We start from the raw sequence: 18,285 nt of genomic DNA, 5'->3' as shown, positions 1-18,285 counted from the left end.
TGTATCTATTTTTCACTATTTTTAGTCAACCACTCTCATCCTGAAGATTTTTATGTCTTTGGAATGCTTCTTTCTCAATGGTCAGACATTAGCTCATCTGCACACAAGGCTGCAGAAAATTAAGTATATACCAACTACAACTAATGAAGGAATCCTCTAAAATGCCTGAACATAATGTTGATTCAAATTAATTCAATTTGAATATATAAAATTGGAGACAGGACAAAGAAACTGAGCTATCATATGACCAAAATATTTTAAAACTTGCAAGTAGTCTATAACAAATAAGAAACAAAAAGGAGAAATCACTGTCACTCTTATTCAAAGTACTAGTTGCTTATAGAGACAGAGGTATTGCTCATTAACTTACAGAATATATCTTCATTCCCAATGTGAAATAAACATACTGGCAATATAGAGTAAAAGGAGAACCATTTAAAAACCTGTGAAATCTCTTCACTGACTTACAGGCTGCGGATCAGACTCATGTCATGTCAGGAGAAACAAACATAGAAGGGAAAGCTACTATTTCTCCAACTGGATTAATGAATTTCAGAAAAGGAAGCATCTCTTCCTACAACCTTTAAGTCACGACTCATACACGCTGCTTTAATACATTGAAGAGATACATTTACAATTGTCATCATATCTTTCTTATGCATATGTTATGGAAGTTCAATAAGAATACATAGCTCCATTGTTATTCAAACTCAGGAATGCATACAGCTTTGTATTTACCACTTGTGCATGAATAAGTGCTGTCCCAAATGAGACATCTTTCTGAAACACAGTATGAAAAGGTAGAGAGGATGTCTGCCTGTAATGGCTACATCCAAATACAGCAGTACTCAGACTAGGAAATACTTCTCACCCAAAAGACCCAAAGACAGGATCTCAAACATAAAATAATTAATGTAGGTAATAATTCTGTCATATATTTTATTAGTATAAGGACAGATTTATTAACACAAAGGCTTTAAAAGTTATCTGGAATACAGTAGGAGCAGAATACACCATATTAGTTTACAGATCCATGTAGAGAAATATGACAGTATTTCCCCTTTATATTTTACCGTTGCCAAATTTTATAATATTATTGCCAATCAAGTGGTTTGATTGTAGTTTCAAAGGCCTTTCTGTAGAATCATGATATTCCCAAAAAGTCTCAGACATCTACTACACATTAAAGTACATTTTTAGCATTCATGTAGCTAATAGAAAAAGGAGACTTGAAAATACAAAGTCACAAAGGGTGCAAAACCCCCTGAATGTTAATAAGCCCTTTAAAATATTATTTTCATATATCTTGAGTATGAACCAGACTCACTATTTGAGTTGATGCTGCGCTGTGAGTTCTGAATATCAAAGGTTAGCAAAATTTCACTTGGTTGCTGATGGAGAAGCAGCATGTCCCCCCATGAGTCTGTTGCTGAGTAGGGGCAGTGTGCTGTTTCTTCTCTGCATTCCCCTTCCTGTCTGCTCACCCTGGAGAGGTATTTCTTTTGTCTGTCCCCTCATACGAATCCGATTCCCCATCTCCAATATATGCCCCTGCTTTCTGTCTCTAAAGTGAAGATAATTCCTTCTCTTAGACATGTCTCCTCATTGCTGAAGGAAGATATTTATTTTCTTTCTCACCTTTTTGCCCTGAATTTCTAACTCTGGGCTAAGGAAGTTTATCACTTCTGTCTGTTGTCACATCTGAGCTCCTGTCTGGGAAAAATGAATTCTTAGTTTTCTATTACCTCATCAGGTGGTCAGCAGAAGTACCCCTCTGCTGCATGGCTGTTTTTGGCTATGCCAGCACTGCTAGAGCAGGCCATGCAATGGCGTGGGTCCTGATGGCAGATTTTGATGGCCTAGCTTTTTTAAATGGCTTTAAACTGGCTCTTCTGTGGGTTCATCTGATGAGGAACCTTCTGTGGGAGTGCCATGAGAACAATAAGTAAATATCATCCATGTGGAGTTGAGTTACTCAGGACGAATGCAGGCTGTTCTGAAGGCATGAGCAAACAGCAGAGAGAACTTTTAATGTGAATGTTGTTAAGGAACTCAGCTGAGCAAGTAAGATAAAGTACACTGGTTCACAGTAAGCCCGGCAAGTTTTCTGCTGCTCTTTTTCCCTGTCCCTAAATGCAAAAAGCAACCTGGGAGCATTTCCTTTCACACTGAGCCTTAACCAGGCAGCTGCTGTGCCACTGGAACAACAGACACAGGATGTCTTGGAGGACATCCTGGTTCAAATGCCAGAAGGAAAAGCATTTTAACCCCAGAGAAGCATGGGGTTAAAATGCTAAAGCAGCACAGGTCTATTTTAATGCTCAAGATGAACAGCGAGTGACAAAAGAATACAGATTAATACTGGAAGAGTAATAGCACACGGACATGACTGTCTTGAATTTCCATTACAAACCTTGGGGATTAAGCACCATTAGCCTCTGACTTGGGAGGTTCTCTTGACTAGACCCCATCTGCAGTGAAGACACTCTACTCAGAATTTGGAATGCTCCTGTTCTCTTACCAATCCTCTCTTCCCAGAGTAGTATTACTCTGCTAACTCTGACTGAATGCAGAGCAAGTAAAGTATTGACCAAGGCTGTAATAATACATGATGTTGGCAAAAGCAGAATAAGATTTATTTCCTATCCTTTTTCTGAGCTGCTTCCTGATCTTGTGCTTTCATATGCAACCCATTAGTTGGACTGGTAGAACTGTCAGTGAGGATTTGCAGCTGAAGATATCACTGAACTGATCTGAGTTTAAAGTAGGGGTTTTTTTTAATTTTTCATTTTTGCAGCATTATTTTTCAGCTCAGAACCATTCAGTGATTGTGTTTTTAATACATATGGGCACTGTTTTATTCCTTTCATAACCTTAAACCAACCCTTGAGTATCTGTGGACTGACCCACCCTTCTCAAGTGCTTGGAATGGAAGTTCTGCCAAGTGAGCCTCTACTGCTTCTCTGCTGCAAATCTTGAAAAATTTCATGCAATGGAAAATATTTGAGTTGTGACTTTCACTTTCCCTGACTCAAATCCAGATGTGAAAGAAAATCAAAGTTTATAACCTGGATATTTTACAAACAACTAAAGGCATATTTTCTTACTATTAATGAAAATCTATTAATTATAATTTTTTTGGTTTTAGAAATTAAATTTTCATCATTCACCATTAGAATGACTTTTTGAACTTACTCTTAAAAATAGAATACTTTCTTATCTTTGAGGGTTTTTTCTCCTCATCTCTAATGTGCCCAAAAAGCATGGAAAATATCTTTAGGGCAAATTTGTATGTTTCTCACCAGTACCTGTTTTTTGTTCCCCAATTATTCCACAGCTGTTTTTCCAGCTTCCACATGAATATGTTACAATGCAATGCAAAGAAGATACCAAAGTACTCTGTCGCTAATTTGGAGAATATGAATATTAATTCAGGGAAACATTTTTATTTGTTTTAATAGGAAAGAGAAACATAAAATACCTAAATTGTCTTACTCATTTTCCCCAGACATTTTTACTAAAATAATCTGAAACCATTGCATCCATCAGGAAGTAAATGGTCTGATTGCTAATGTTTTCAGTCTTATTCAGTACTAGAAAGAGTTAAGAATTGCAATGAAAATACCTTATCAAATGCCTTTTTTTTTTCTTTAACAGTAAATGGTAGAAATTATTAAGTGACATAAAAAGTCTTCAGCCTTTAAGTGTTAAACCAATGAGGCTATATTTTATTGCATGGAGAATCTGTGATTCATTTTAACCAGTGCATCCCTTCTGCATAAAGGCTTTCAATGTTTCAGCCTCAATGGCTGGTAAAATACGTTCAAAAGAATAAATAAGGGAAACATGATTCTCATGTAAAATGACATTCTGGATTCCTTTAGTTAACTCAACAGAGAGCTATATTCAGTGGAGCCTATAAGACAATACTGTTGGCAGCATTTAAACACACTGTAAAGAAGCAGCAAAACAATGTGATCAGTAACAATAAGTTAATTTCAATTAAAAAAAATCACTAAAGCATCACCATGTATTGCATTTGGACTCACTACAAAGTGACAGTCAGCGGATTATTCCACAGATTTCTAATGCTGAAAATTCTGATGGCATTTACTAGCATAACCTTTCAACTCTGAGCACATCAATAGAAGCAGACAGTGGTTTGAAATATGATTCCTTGCAGATAGCATATCCTCATTCATCTGACTGTGGTGCTCTGTGCTCCATTGCACAAACAGCGGCTCACCCACTTCTGAGAGGACACTAATAAAAAAGGCATCAATTTTCAGCTCTAGTACTACTGTGATCTCTTTATATGTTCGACATCCAACATTAAATTAAAATGCTGTTATAAATCCTACTTTCTGAATCTGGAATGAGTGTTGGGTTTTTGTCGCATGAGACTGCAGCAAATCTTGTCAAAAGCAAGGAAGCACGTCTTGTTCACTCAGAATTAATGTTGTGGATGAAAGAAGGAGGTAAAAGAGGTTGAATACAGTGAACTGTGGGTGTCAAAGGCAGTGGGTAAAGCAGCTTTGGGGTACCAAACAGAGCATAACATTTGCTGCTTTCAACAGATTCCTAGTCAGTAATTATAATTAACACTTACTAACTGCACATGAAGAATAATTTGTCCATTATACAAAGATCTTTAAAAAATCCTGCAAATTTTAAAATGTCATTATTCATCACAGTTTGGGCAATATATTTCTCTGTGCAAGACAAAACCAGTTTGGTAATAACCAGATAAAATAGCCTAAGTGTTTTGGACCTCTTCATGATCATACAGTGAAGGTTGTTACAGAGTGTCTATGCAAAATTATGCATATTGATGTTGATGTTCAGGACTTCTGTCAGGTTGTCATTTGCACTTGAGTTGCCTTAAACATTCTTGGGTTGGGATAGGGATTTAAAAAAAAATAAATCAAAACAACAACATAGAGAAAAAATGATTAGGCACTGATATTAAATACTTTGAGGATGGCAAAGATAAAGCTGTGAACAGTGAATATGATAAAGAAAGCAGGTGGGATATTTCTGCTATGTAGAAGAGAGCCGTATATTTTGCAGTCTTTCAACTGTGTCTGATAACCTCTAATGGCAGGTATCCTTTCTCCTTTAAGAGCTAAGCTAAGCAAGCTACACTGAGAAGGCAATAATGGCTTCAGCAAAGATCCTGTGTCTATAGATATTTTCCCTTGTTCAGTTCATTCATAATTATGAAGAAAAGAAACAAGCTTGCCTTTTTGCGGGTGGGGGAGTGCCTTCAAGAGTGGTTCAATATCTGGATCGAACAGAGGAACTTTTTCCCCCTAAGGATCCTGCCTGAAGAAACCTTGACATGCACAAAGTCAGAACCTAGACAAAGTTGCCCTGGTGAGAACGATAAGGTCACCCGTGGGATTGCTGAGATTATCTCTGTCAAGCACTTGGACAGCATGCAGTCAAATGATGCATCATGCAGTCATTTTCGGGGGGGAAAAATCAATTTCTTCAGCAGGTCGCTATTTGCTTTTCAAAGTGCCCTTGTAGGCCTTCACCACCAAGCATTTATCAATTTAAATGTTGTAAATTGATAATGTGCCACTGTGCCTTGTACTGTTTCTGAATTATTTTGATACTTGTATTTTCTTACTGCTCTCAAAATCCTCAAAGCTGCGCTATTTCAACAGAACTCCTCCCTTGTTCACTTCTTTTAGCATAAAATACAACAGTAAATTAACACTCTTACACTGAATTTTAAGGAAAAAAAACTAAAGCCCCACATGATCAACGCAGAATTTCCCAGGCTTTTATTTCCTCTCTTTAAAGGGGAAAAACTGTTAAAAATTTAACAGTGGTAGTGTCAATTTCCTGTATGAGCAAAATGATCATTTTACATAGAAGTATTTAAATTCAGAACACTAAAACAATGACAACCTCACAAAGAAAAGGGCAAGTTCTTCTCACAACTGTTTATTATCTAGTTTTGCTTTAAAAAATTTACAGTTCTGGATTTTGTTATTTTTTGCATTATTATTATTATTTATTATTATGTTTATTATGTTTGTTTTGTTATTGGTATAGGAGGAAAATAAGATAGAATTTTCAGAATCAGTGCAAGTGTCAAGATTGCTTTATATTATTTTTTTAAGCAAACAGAGCACAAAAGCAATCCTTTACCCATCCACGAACCTCAACTTGATTTGCATTGAAAAACAGGTAGAGCATAGTAGTTGAGGTTTGTGCTTCGTAAAAGCAAAAGAAATACATGGCAGTTGCAAAGCATTCTTAACCTCCAGTGATTTATTGGCCCTCAGCCAAGTTATCAGGGGAATCTAATTCTTCTTTATTATTCAAATAAACCACATTTGGCACCATGGTTCCTTTTCAGAATAGCTTCACAAATAGAATGAGTACTGTCATTTATTTGACCTTGTACTTGTGTGCTGTAGCTATAATTTTATTTGCCATTTCATAGAACAAATGCACAGAAAGCCAAAATAAGGAAATAGGTTATGCTACCAGTAACAGAGTACACATGTAATATACCTGTTGGTTTTGCCTGCTTTATTTTCGAAAGCATAAATTCTCAAAATTTTATTCTTGTTTTCTTCCATTTTCATCTCTATTATCTATCTCTTATTATGTCAGCAGCTGCACTGTTCATTTTTAGTGAGCTCTCTTTTCAAAAGGCCAATCTGCAAACCTGTTCTTTGTCTTGGACAAATAGGAGCAAAGGTAGGAAATATTTTACTTTAAGATGGGGACCGCACAGGAGGAAAACAATGCATACTATCCTTGCTGAGTACTACTGTAAGAGGTGATTAAGAACTTGTTTCCTGAATGCAAAAGCATCCTAGCCAGATTATTAGCTCATAATATTTTCTATGGAACCTGAAATATCATATGTCAGGCAATTTTATCTTTCTGGATAACACATTTTTATTTTATCTGTTTCTGGACAGACTTTTCTCCCTTTTTGTTACTATTTATGTTTCAGCATATGCTTGGTCTGAAACATGGCGACTTTTCAAGAGAATTGAAATCTCTTAGAGAAGCACTCACACTGACTTCTAAGTGCTGGAAGGAGCAATTTGAATGCCTCTTCAGTGGTTAGCAATTTTCTTTTGTAATCTTATCCCATTTCTAAAAGGAAATCAGGGAATGAGGATTCCAAAGATGGAAGTTACCCTGATATCAAAAATTACCTAAGGACTTGGAAAATGTACAGCACTAGATCTATATGAAGAACAAACATTTTTACATCACTACAGAGATTCAGTGTAAAAAGATGTTTGTATTGGCTACAACACCACAGATCACACTGTCCAACCCACAGAAGAAATCCAGGCCATACTGCTCATTTCTAGACATTTCTGGGTCTTTCAAAAAAATACTACAGTTCATGAAAGGACTGCAAAGTATATTCAACTATTTCAGGTTGCCTCAAGTATAACTGAGTTATGACAATTAACATAGACTAAAATCAATATACATAGACTCTTTAACTGGGAGATTGTTGGTCCATTTCTCTTGAACTCTCTTCAACTCTTTATCTTCTCTCACTCATTATTTTCAGTTCTCTTTTCCTAAACATTGAAATGCATCTCTCTTCTCTGAAACTGCTCTGATTGTAATTCCACAGCTTAAAATTCTTGGTTAGCATTAGCTGGAAGATAAATTCTTAAAAAAATTTTACAAAATATATATGCTGATGGGTGTCTACATGTAAGTTATATTCATTGTCATGTCAAAAGGGTATTTATTGCAATTTTTGTTTACTGTTCAAATATACTGTTATTTTGCCAGGGGTAACATTATTATTATAATTTCCAGGCTACTTTCCAAGATATTGTTTTATCAGATTTGTTTACTATTAGTCCTGCAGCTATCTTAGAACATTGGCATCCATTCGTTTTGCACCACTGGCTCTAAATGTTCAGAAAAGAGTAAAATTGACTACCATAACTGCTTTCACCTGCTGAGATTCAATACAAGAACTATTTTCCTTTATCTAGGAGACATGACATTTTGCTTTGCAAATACAAAATATATTTTACATAATTTCCGTGCATACTAGTTAAAAAATAACAAGAAAAAACCCCACCAAACAAGGATGAAGCCTGAGAGAAATAATTTGACTAAAAAGTAAGACTACAAAGTCAGCACTTCATGAAGAGATTTCAAATAATAATGTACATCATCATGTCTTTAAGTGCAACAGTGCCTGGATGTTCTATATAAAGTTTTAGAGTATCAGCATGGGGTATATCAATGTTTACTTGCAGTGAAAGAAATACAATACCACCTGCTTCACATAGCTCCAACCCAGAAACTCAGAATTCACAAGTATTTTAAGTTTGGTGTGGTGAAAACTGTAGCATTTCCAAGTATATTTGAGAAATAGTTCTATGGATAGACTTGCTAATATTTTTAGCAACAAATAAGCTTTGACTAGTGATTTAGTGGGAAGTACCTACAGCACTTCTTTTAAAATTATTAAGACACTAGTGATACAATGCTACATCAAGAGAACCATATATCAAATATATATATATGACATAGGTCTTAGAAATACAAAATGTCTCCATAAAGAGAGGAGGAAAGCAAAAAACTCAGATATTTTAGTAAATATTGGTAGATTTATTATTCTATAAAAATCCACAGTATTCTGGACAGTATTCTATGGTTCTGATTTTTGGTAGTTTTTCCATCAGTAATTTCAGTGGTGAACACATGGAAATATTTGCCCTGATATTTCCAATACTCCCACATGCAACAAAAATTGCATCGTTTATCTGGTCCCTTTCTTGAAATGTACATGGATCAAGGCAGAGTGTAAAATCTTAACAACGTGATGTGAGTTCAGAGTAAGGAGAGATTTATCAACTGTATAGTTTGAAAGACAGTGGCAGAAAATGCTTTTAACAAGAGACTAACATAGGGTTAAAGCCAAATTTTTCTTGAACAGATGATATTTCAGATGGCCACACTATTCCAGATGCATCAATTTCCTTGAAAATCCAATCCATATATGTGCATATGCTGTGCTGGCAGGAGGACTGACTGAAATGGCCAAAACCCAAGAGCTAATATTCTTTTGGCCAGAATAATGCAATTATTATTTTCCTAGCTATCAGTCTAAGCATACAGAGCCATCTGTTATGCAAAGCAAACATACACATCTCAATTACAGAAAATGCAGTTGCCTTGACAGAATTTGGATTACACCACTAACCAGGGCTGTAAAATTTGTTTTAAGCTAGTGTATAATGGATGCCTTTCAGGAGTTTCCTAATAAGCATTTACCTGCTTAAACTAATTATCCATCCTTCTTCTTTACTGGCTTATTAGACTTTGTTGGATACTATGCATAAACCAGATTAATATGAACATAAGACAATAATAAACATTAAAGTTCCAATTCTTTACTGTATTAGCAACATGGTGGTGCACCGATTTCAAAATGTGAGATTCTTGATACTAACTCCCAAACAGATTAAGTCAGGGATTAAAGTCTATTACAGAACGAGGGACTTTAATGAGAGACAAGAATACTGATATGAGCTAGAAGCAACTCTTGCTTCCATTTCTATCATTGGGTTTGCCAAAGCCAGCACAAAATAACAATTACTGAACTTATTACAGCCGATTGTTTGTGTGTTCTTTGAGGACTTAATGAGTTTCTATTCGTATTCTCAGCAGATAATATTTAAAATTAGTCTTTTTTTTGTCACCAAATATTAAAATTTCCCATTTAATTGTTGGGGGGGTACAGCTAAACTGACAGTAAGTAGCCTATGCTAATAGTTACTTCCTCATAGCAGTGTGGGTCTCAATTTAAAGTAGCTGAAATAAGTATTACTTATTTCAGCTTACTTTCTTTTCTTCCTCAGGGTGACTCCAGGAGAAGTAAATGGTCGCACTCTGAAAATCATCATGTAAAATATTTCTGCTTCATTTCTAAGTGCAACAGAAAGACGCCATCCTGCCTAAACATTTCTGAATGCTGCAGGATTAGGAATAAGCATTAACAACTAACTTTTTCCCCACTTCTGTGCTGCCTTTTAATCTTTGAAAAACGGTTGTCAGCAATTAAATGAAAAAAACAATCCCAAACCAAAACCCCCCAAATTACTATATTTTGTAAATTCATTTTTTCATAGTGAGCATTGGTGAAAGCGTCAAATGTGTCCTTGTTGGAACCCTCCCTGCAAGACATTTTAATGGTCTCTTTCAGCATTTCTTGACTCCAAATGACTCCCTGTCATCGTGTCAGCTCCCTGGATAATGCAGGGTACTCCATAAACATCCAGTAATAGGACACAAGGGAAGAACTATTACAGTGTCCCTTTCCTATCAGGTAGAGAGGTTTAAAGTTCAAAACAACCGAGAAAAGAAACTTCATTTGTTCTCAATAAATTAATAATGAACCTTTGTGGCAAAAAGTTTTCATACACATCTCAACATCCAATACTATAGACACCTTTTTCAGTTGTGTCTCCGGATGAACGGGATGCAACTTTAAACAGATAATTCAATAATCCATGCAAAATACAGAAACCAAATTATTATTGCCTTAATAATAATAAACAGAAGAATGCATCATACACAGTTATGTTCTAAAATTGAAAGCATGTACTTACTTGGGACAGTCCTAAATAGATGGAGACAGTTTCTGAAATGTACAAAAATTTTCCTTCTTGATTTAGTGCAAATACAAATCCATCCAGGGACTACAGAGTAAGAGGAAAAAAAGAAGTGAATAGATTAATAAAAAATTCTAAACTACTAATAGAAATAGATTCAAACAAAGGCATCACAGAATAAACTGAGGAAAATATTCTGAATTTTGTGAGTATGGTTTTAATTTGAACCCTTAAGACAATTCATTTATATTCTGTCTCCATATTAATAAATATCATATGAGTATATTACTGAGTCCAAGTTGGCGAGTGTATTACTAAGTTAATTTACTGCCGTGCTCATATCTGTATCCTAGGGTGCCATATACTCCATAACATTTATGTGTATGTTATATGTATATATATGCCATATACTGTATAACATTTATCTCATTTGCTTGATAGAAGAATATAAAAAACCCTCCCATTTTTTAAAATGAGAAAATAAATAAAGGAAACAATCCAAGGAAACCTTCCAATGAATGGTGTATATATATAAAAAAAATCACCCTCCATTGTTCAGAATCAAAGCAGAGAATTTCTATTTCCAAAAACTCAAAAGGAGAAAATAAAATCCTGCCATCACTCAAACCACTGTGGACCTCAATAATTTGTAAATTAATTGAGGATTACACACACACGCACGCATATGCACGCCTGTACGCACACACTATATTCCTTTTGTGAGACAAACAAAGCCAATCAGCAGATTACTGTCAAATATGTTTACAGCTTAGGTCTCTAGAATTTCATCCCTTTGGTGTAAAAGTCTAGATCAGATTTTACTTTGACAGGTTCAAGTCTTTGGATGTGGTTTCCATTGCAACTGCAAAAATCAAAATTCAATTACAGCGATTAATGCATACCTTTTGAAACATGAGTGCAGTTAATAAACAGAGGACTACATTCTAAACTGACACAGAGTAAATCACTGCACATCCAGAAGGGAGAATACCTCTGTGAATAAATCTTCACCACGAAGAAACTACCTTCATACACTTTCCATGTCTTTACCTTTCTGCCTTTTATGAGGATGATTATTGGCAAACAATCACTGACTATTGCAAAAGTAAAATCACAAAATTCCAGAAAGTAGAAATGCTAAAACAGCTCAGAAAATATGAAAGAGCCTAAATATTTGGAGGAATGAGGAAAAATACCAAAAATCACATCCCAAATATCCCCTTGTGATAAAAGAACATGTAAAGGAAATATTAACTGCAGCATTCCAGAGATTAGCCTAGTTTTGGAAGGAAAAAGCACATAAATTTGATGGAGATACATGAGAAAATCATGTAATCACTCCTTTGCAAATACACAACAGTGATTTCTGAGGGGTTTTAGTATTTTTATTCTTCTGCTTCTTGACTAATTTCTAACAGGCTGCTAGTCAGAAGCTGTCTTTGGCAGTTCACCCCTCTCTGATGTAGTAGGTGGTGGAATTAGTTCAAAATCTGAATTTTCTAAAAATAATAGACTGCATATTGGAAAACAAACTCTCACTAAAGACACTGTATTAAAAAAACTCTAATTTATATTTATGAATTAATAAAAATGTAAATCTGCATGGATTTCCTTAATGTAAAAACATTTATATTATGCAAGTAATTTACGACCTCTTATAAATCATCATCATTTCTTTCTCAAATTATTAACATCACTTCCTTGAATTTTTAACATCAATAACAGGTGGAAAATTTGGAACAGAGAAGTTCAGATCCATACCAGGACAATCAAAGCCCTTGCACATCTGATCTCTCCCACTGTGTACAATCTCTTACTCAGAAAAGTAAATCTTTAAAGGTCTTAGTTACAGTATTCCTGATCCTCTGTCCCGTGGTCCTTTGAGGAAACTGGTTTAACCCTCTGCTAAGCTGAGAATCGTGACACTGTCTCCCTGGCCACCTGTCCAGAACTCCATTCTCCACCAACAATGAGAAGTTGTCCCAGTGACTCGGACTAAAGGCCTATCTGAGCAGTCAGTTTCTGACAGCATGGACAGAGATGCTTCAGAACAGTGCTTGGAATATCCATAGGGGTGATGACAAGCCTACCAGAGGTTTCTTACTAACCCGTTCTTAGTGGTTGGCACAACTGTGATATCTTCCTTTCTGGAGGAAAGATGGTTATTTGTGTATCATATAAAAACAACTTTCCTCCTCTCAGTTTTTTATGAAGCTTTTTGTGTGCTCCCCTTGCTCTGTTACTTGAGAGAGTGACATACAGTTTAAGCACAGTTATGATCAGGTCTGCCTAGCACACTGCATTAGTGTGTAATTATCTGGCATATCTGGACAAAGTTTTGTAAGAGCCAGAAAAAATAATTCTCTGAGACACTGATGGCTTTTCTGCTTCTTCTATGTACATCATCTTATTTAGGAATTCAGGCTTAATAAAAAAAAAAGTTTGAAGAAAGCTTTGAATACTGATTAAGCAGAAATGTTTCACCCAGTGTAGTTTTGAAATTGGTTGAAACCAGTTTTGCTGGAAAAAATATAAACAAATAAAAGTACCTCTAGTCAACATAGCTGTACAAAGAAATTTCAACCTCCATGGCTGAAGTTTGAAAGTCATCAGCAACTGGAAGGGTGTACAAGTGAGAGGTGTTAGCCATCTTAAGCACTTGCTGCTTTTCCATGCCATTAACTCTGATTCTCTCCTTTCCTTTAAATAGCTTTACTTTATTAGCTTTACTTGTTTAGTCTTTTTTTCTCTTTCTTTCTGGGAGACTATTCCTTACTTTTGCCCCCACATTTTACACAGGAGGTAACTGAGGAGGCACAACTGAGGGACTGACAGGGCCAATGCAGCACACCAACACCTTTGGATGTGATTAGTCACTTCCTGTGCTATAACATTTGTTCATTAAGCCAGCTGAGAATACTAAGTCATGGTCATTCTTTCTCCATTTCTTTTTCCACCTCTCTGAAGCTCTGCTTACGTACAACTACTGACCAAATTCAGCATTTTGCTCAATAGGGCAAAATCAGAAAATTTATTTAATAATATTTTGAAAGAGCCACTGATTAACAGCTAACTACACCTGACTACTATGCCCAAAATACAAAGACCTTAGAACAAAAGTTCCAAGTATTAAGCTCAAGTCCCAATACCTAAGAAAAATGACACTAAAAATAGAAGGAGAAATGGCCATCTTCCCATGCAAGGCAGTTCCTCCCACCAGTACGAAAGGGCTGAGACAGACCACTTTAGTGACAATGTTGTTCCTTTTACAGGTCAAACAGTAGTTCTGAAGGACTGTCTCATTCGTTATTCATAGATATTATTTATGAATATTTATTATTTAAGTAATGCGTGTTGAAATTTTTCAATTTTTCATAAAGCGTGCGTCCTTCGTGCATGCCAAGAGAGCAGCAGACTTCAGAGAAGGTGCAAGGCAACGTAACACAGGTTATGTTATATACTGGAGAACAGTATGTGATACCACTATATGCCACATATTCACAAACAATTTTGGTTTAATGAGAAATATCTGCAAGTATTATTCATACTGCTTATGTATAACTAAGGACAAAACAAATGAGAGAAGGGTAGTGGATTGAGTCAGCTTTCAAATATCTCTTTTGAAAGGAGCACCACGGTGCTTTCCAGCCAGAATTTCTGAACAGTTTGAACGTAGTTCATAGGCAGACAGGATTTCTGTTCTGGATGCTCAGAGTTGACTATTATATAAAAATAGGGTCTGAAAAGGTAACTGGGTTTTTGTAATGTTCTATTTTCACTGAAGGAGAGACCATGAATATAAGAAAATTTTCTCAACTTAATTTCTCTCTTTTTTTTTTTTAAGTAAATGAAGTTGACTATCATAAACTCAGTCCCATCTCATCTAGTGTGGCAGCTGAGAAAAGGTCAGGGTGACCCCAAATGCCAATTTTGAGCACAATCCAATTTAAGGTAGACTGGCAACTTCTTGTTTTAAACTACACTTACTGGCTTTATGCAAAATGTGATTAAAGCTGAAGCTCTCTATTACTTTTGATTTCAGAAAACCATTATGTATTATGCTGTTTCAATCACCACAGGCTACTTTTTAATTTATTTTTTTTTTAACTGCCCCACTGTTTTCAACAGGCGCCAATTAAGATTCTGGGGTCAAAGGGTTAATTACATCTTCTTACCCACTATGTAGAATTTTCTGATTATTAACCAAGGTTGGATTAAGATGAAAAAGAACCGACACAAATGTTAATGCTTGCCCCTCCTCAAGAAGATTTATCATAATACCATGCTGAAATCTATATGCTCTCTTCAAAGCTGTTAAAGAATGAAATCTTGGAGGGAACACTAAAATAAATGCTTTAAAGATGTGCAAGTATCTGATTTATTGAGCCAGTTTTCTTATTCCTGAAAAGTGTTCTAAATTAGCCAGGCAGGACTGATACAAGTTTTCCTTTGTCACATAGGAGCAAGTCAGTGTGGTAGACATGAAGGAAGTGAGACTCAGATTTAAAAGTCACTAGCTACAGCACCCCAGAACAATAAGGCAAATTATTATAATTTATATCCTCTGACATCCGAATAATACAAAAATGTAAAGCACAGATTTTTAACCCAAAATACTCACTGCCTTTTACAGTATTTGAAGCACAGTGAGGTTATTTCCTTTCAGGATATGAAACCCACTGTACCACTTTGACCGAATATGGGCTTATGTATAATGCATCATAGTAAATGGATTTATATTTGTCAGAGGAATTTTGTCCCAGCCATTTTTGCATATTCTCACTACAGGCAAATTTAATTCACTGGAGTCTTACTACAGTGTCCTTCTGGAGAATATCCTCATATTTCACACTATCCATGAAGTCCCTAGTTCCTTCTAGTGTGTTCCAATGCTTCAAAAAACCCTGTTACCCTGACCTAAACTCCAGTTAGAGTGAAGAATTACCAGTAGGCTAGGTTATTTTAATGACAGATTATTTTAAACTAAGCCTTCACCATCTGTTCCACCCCCTAATTATGAATGCAAAAAGGACATATTTCACAATTACATCAGTAAAAAGTAAGATATACATGATTTAAATGCATGCATGTGTTCTTTGTCCAATGCTGCATGCATCTGTGATGCTTTTCTCAGCATTCAGGCTCTGATCAGGAGTTAAGGGGCTGGGGAAGGGAATACTACCCCTGATGAAACAGAGTAATTGATATACTAAAGTTTTTCCTGGAAAACAGATCATCTTAATTAGAATTTTTTACTCTTATGACATAGTGATATTATAACTGGAGCTGAGCATTTATTTAAGGACAAAGGCTGTCACCAATTAGACATAAAAGTTTCAATAACTGGAAATATTTCACTTTTTTTTTTTTTAAGAGGGAAAGCATTGGATGCAATTGATATTTATGAAAGAAGAGTCCTTCTCTTATAATGTGCACACAATTGAATTATTTATTTATCAATCGTGTCCCAACATGGTTTAAAAATATGATTTACTAAAGAAAGAAACAAAAGATTAAGTTTCATTTCAACCTGGCAACCATTTTTGAATGGAGGGTTAAAACAAAACAAAAAGTATAAATTATGGCTAACAGAAATTTGGCCTCAGCAACCATTTTCTGTGCTTTCATATGAAGATATCAGAGCAATATCCTCCAGCAACACCAACAAACATGCAAAAGCATAACTGCTTAGGTGGAAAATCTGACCTTGGGCTTTCACAACTAAGTACTATGAGACAATTGGAGTATTGTGCTGGGAAATAGGACTTTACATGGGATATATTTGATACATATGAATAAAAATGAGCAACTGAAGTTTGATCATCTACTGACTTACACAAATCTCTGAAAGCTTTATTCGTCCTCTTCCATCTTTTTAATCCTTTGCAAACAAACAACCCAACCCCAAATAAACAAAACAAAACAAAAACCCCACCCTCCCCCAAAAAACCCAAATTAAAAAATAAAATGGCTTAAGACTTATTTCAGCGTTCCTTGGGCTACAAGCTTTTTACCACTGAGCAAAAATCCCAACATAAACCACATGGAAATCCAAGTTTTCAACTCTCATACTGCTGCCATTTCTCAATCAGTCCACCATAACAGTTATATGGCTACATGACCGTAGGCTCCTTGTGAATTAATGACGTACTTGGCAACAAGGCAGTGTGCATTTGGCACCAAAACAACTACAGTAAAAAAGATGAGGTAAGGGGACAAACTCGAAGGATGTGGTTAGCACGGACTTTGATGCCAGCTTCCTAATTTGTCATTTTCGTGCTCTTTGCTCGTGTGGTCAGGATGCAATTTATGACAACAAGGGAGTGCCAAAAAATAAATTTGTCAATAATAAGGAGGTCTGCTTTATAGCTCAAAGCCAAGAAATGAAGGAGGAGGAGTGAACTTTACTGATTCCCTTGATACATCTTTGCAGACTTACAGAATAAGTATGTTTATACATCCAAAACTGCAAAAACTTGCAGTGGCAGTTTTACTATTTGATTAGAAAAAAAAATGTTATTCCTGAACAGAACAATTGCAAAAGTAGAAAGTGTAGAACAGAAAAGTTTAGAGGCAAGAAAAATGTTTAAATGTGGCAATCTTGTTCTTAAGATGCACTCCCTGGACTGTTCACTGATAATATATTGCAAAGTATCAGAGGTAAGTTTGAGAATCAAAGCAAGATTGCAAATCTCTAAGTGATGGATGTTCAAGAAAAAAATCTGAGATTAAGAGTTTGACAATTTTTTGAGTACAAAAGCAATAAATGACTTTTAGGAATCTCTGCCCTGTAGATAGAAATATTATTTTTTTCTAGAAGGCCATTCTATATTGCTGCATAATCTCAAACCACCCTGTGAAGCCATGTATTAAAGCACTGAACTTTTATCTTTATGATTTCTGATGAGTTCCTGACCTTTCATTATTTAGGATTCCTCCTAGTGCTGGTTCCAGGCTCTTTGGACAGGAGATTGTGATGCCAATCACTGCATGCCACGCAATGCAATCAGGTTTATTTATTTAGAATGAGACTTTTCATACAGAGATTACATTATGTATCTCTTCCCGTGAGAAAGTGACCACTTCAGGTCAGGATTAAGAGCACATTTATCTGTAGACTGCCTTTGTTCTGAACACAAAGTGTGAATGTAAGTGGTTCCTGCCCTTTGGTGGTACAAATATTACAATCAGTTATGCATTTCTGCACTGAGAGGTGCTGCCCTGAGCAAAGGACTTGACAATGTCTGTATTTGCATAACATCCACTAAATAAGTGCCAAAAGTGAAAGAGTAAGGTGATGCAGCAGCAGGAGCTAAGATACACAGAGCTGGCAGAATGAAGGCTTGAGTCCCCAGACCTGCACCTCGGACCACACAGCAAGACTGCGGGAACCTGATCTGACTGAAACACGGGGCAAGCAGAAGAAAAACTGATTGTGAGAACAATGAGCATTGTTGTGAATGTTATTGTTTCCCAAGCTGCAAGTTTGAAGCCCTTTTATGTTATGTATAAATATTTCAGTTTATGTAAGCTCAATTCAAATTGATCTTATATTCATTGTGTATTTGCATGTTTGGTTAGCTTTTCTGTCAATCTACACAACCTGACACTATGTGAAAGCAAACAGATAAAGGTAACTAAATGTCAGTTGTCC

At 35.8% G+C, this 18,285-nt stretch overlaps 1 protein-coding gene across 2 annotated transcripts in view; it reads right to left on the bottom strand.

The window, feature by feature from the left end:
- NPAS3 (neuronal PAS domain protein 3) overlaps window positions 1–18,285 on the bottom strand; it is a 595,307-nt gene that overhangs the window by 168,827 nt on the left and 408,195 nt on the right. For both annotated transcript variants that reach the window (XM_063398891.1, XM_063398892.1), the window contains one exon: window positions 10,629–10,718. In XM_063398891.1, coding sequence (XP_063254961.1) covers window positions 10,629–10,718 — 90 coding nt within the window. The remainder of the gene's footprint in view (window positions 1–10,628; window positions 10,719–18,285) is intronic.

This window comes from Prinia subflava, chromosome 5 (genome assembly GCF_021018805.1).
Source record: "Prinia subflava isolate CZ2003 ecotype Zambia chromosome 5, Cam_Psub_1.2, whole genome shotgun sequence".
Taxonomy (NCBI): domain Eukaryota; kingdom Metazoa; phylum Chordata; class Aves; order Passeriformes; family Cisticolidae; genus Prinia; species Prinia subflava.
This window is presented reverse-complemented; position numbering and strand designations above follow the sequence as displayed.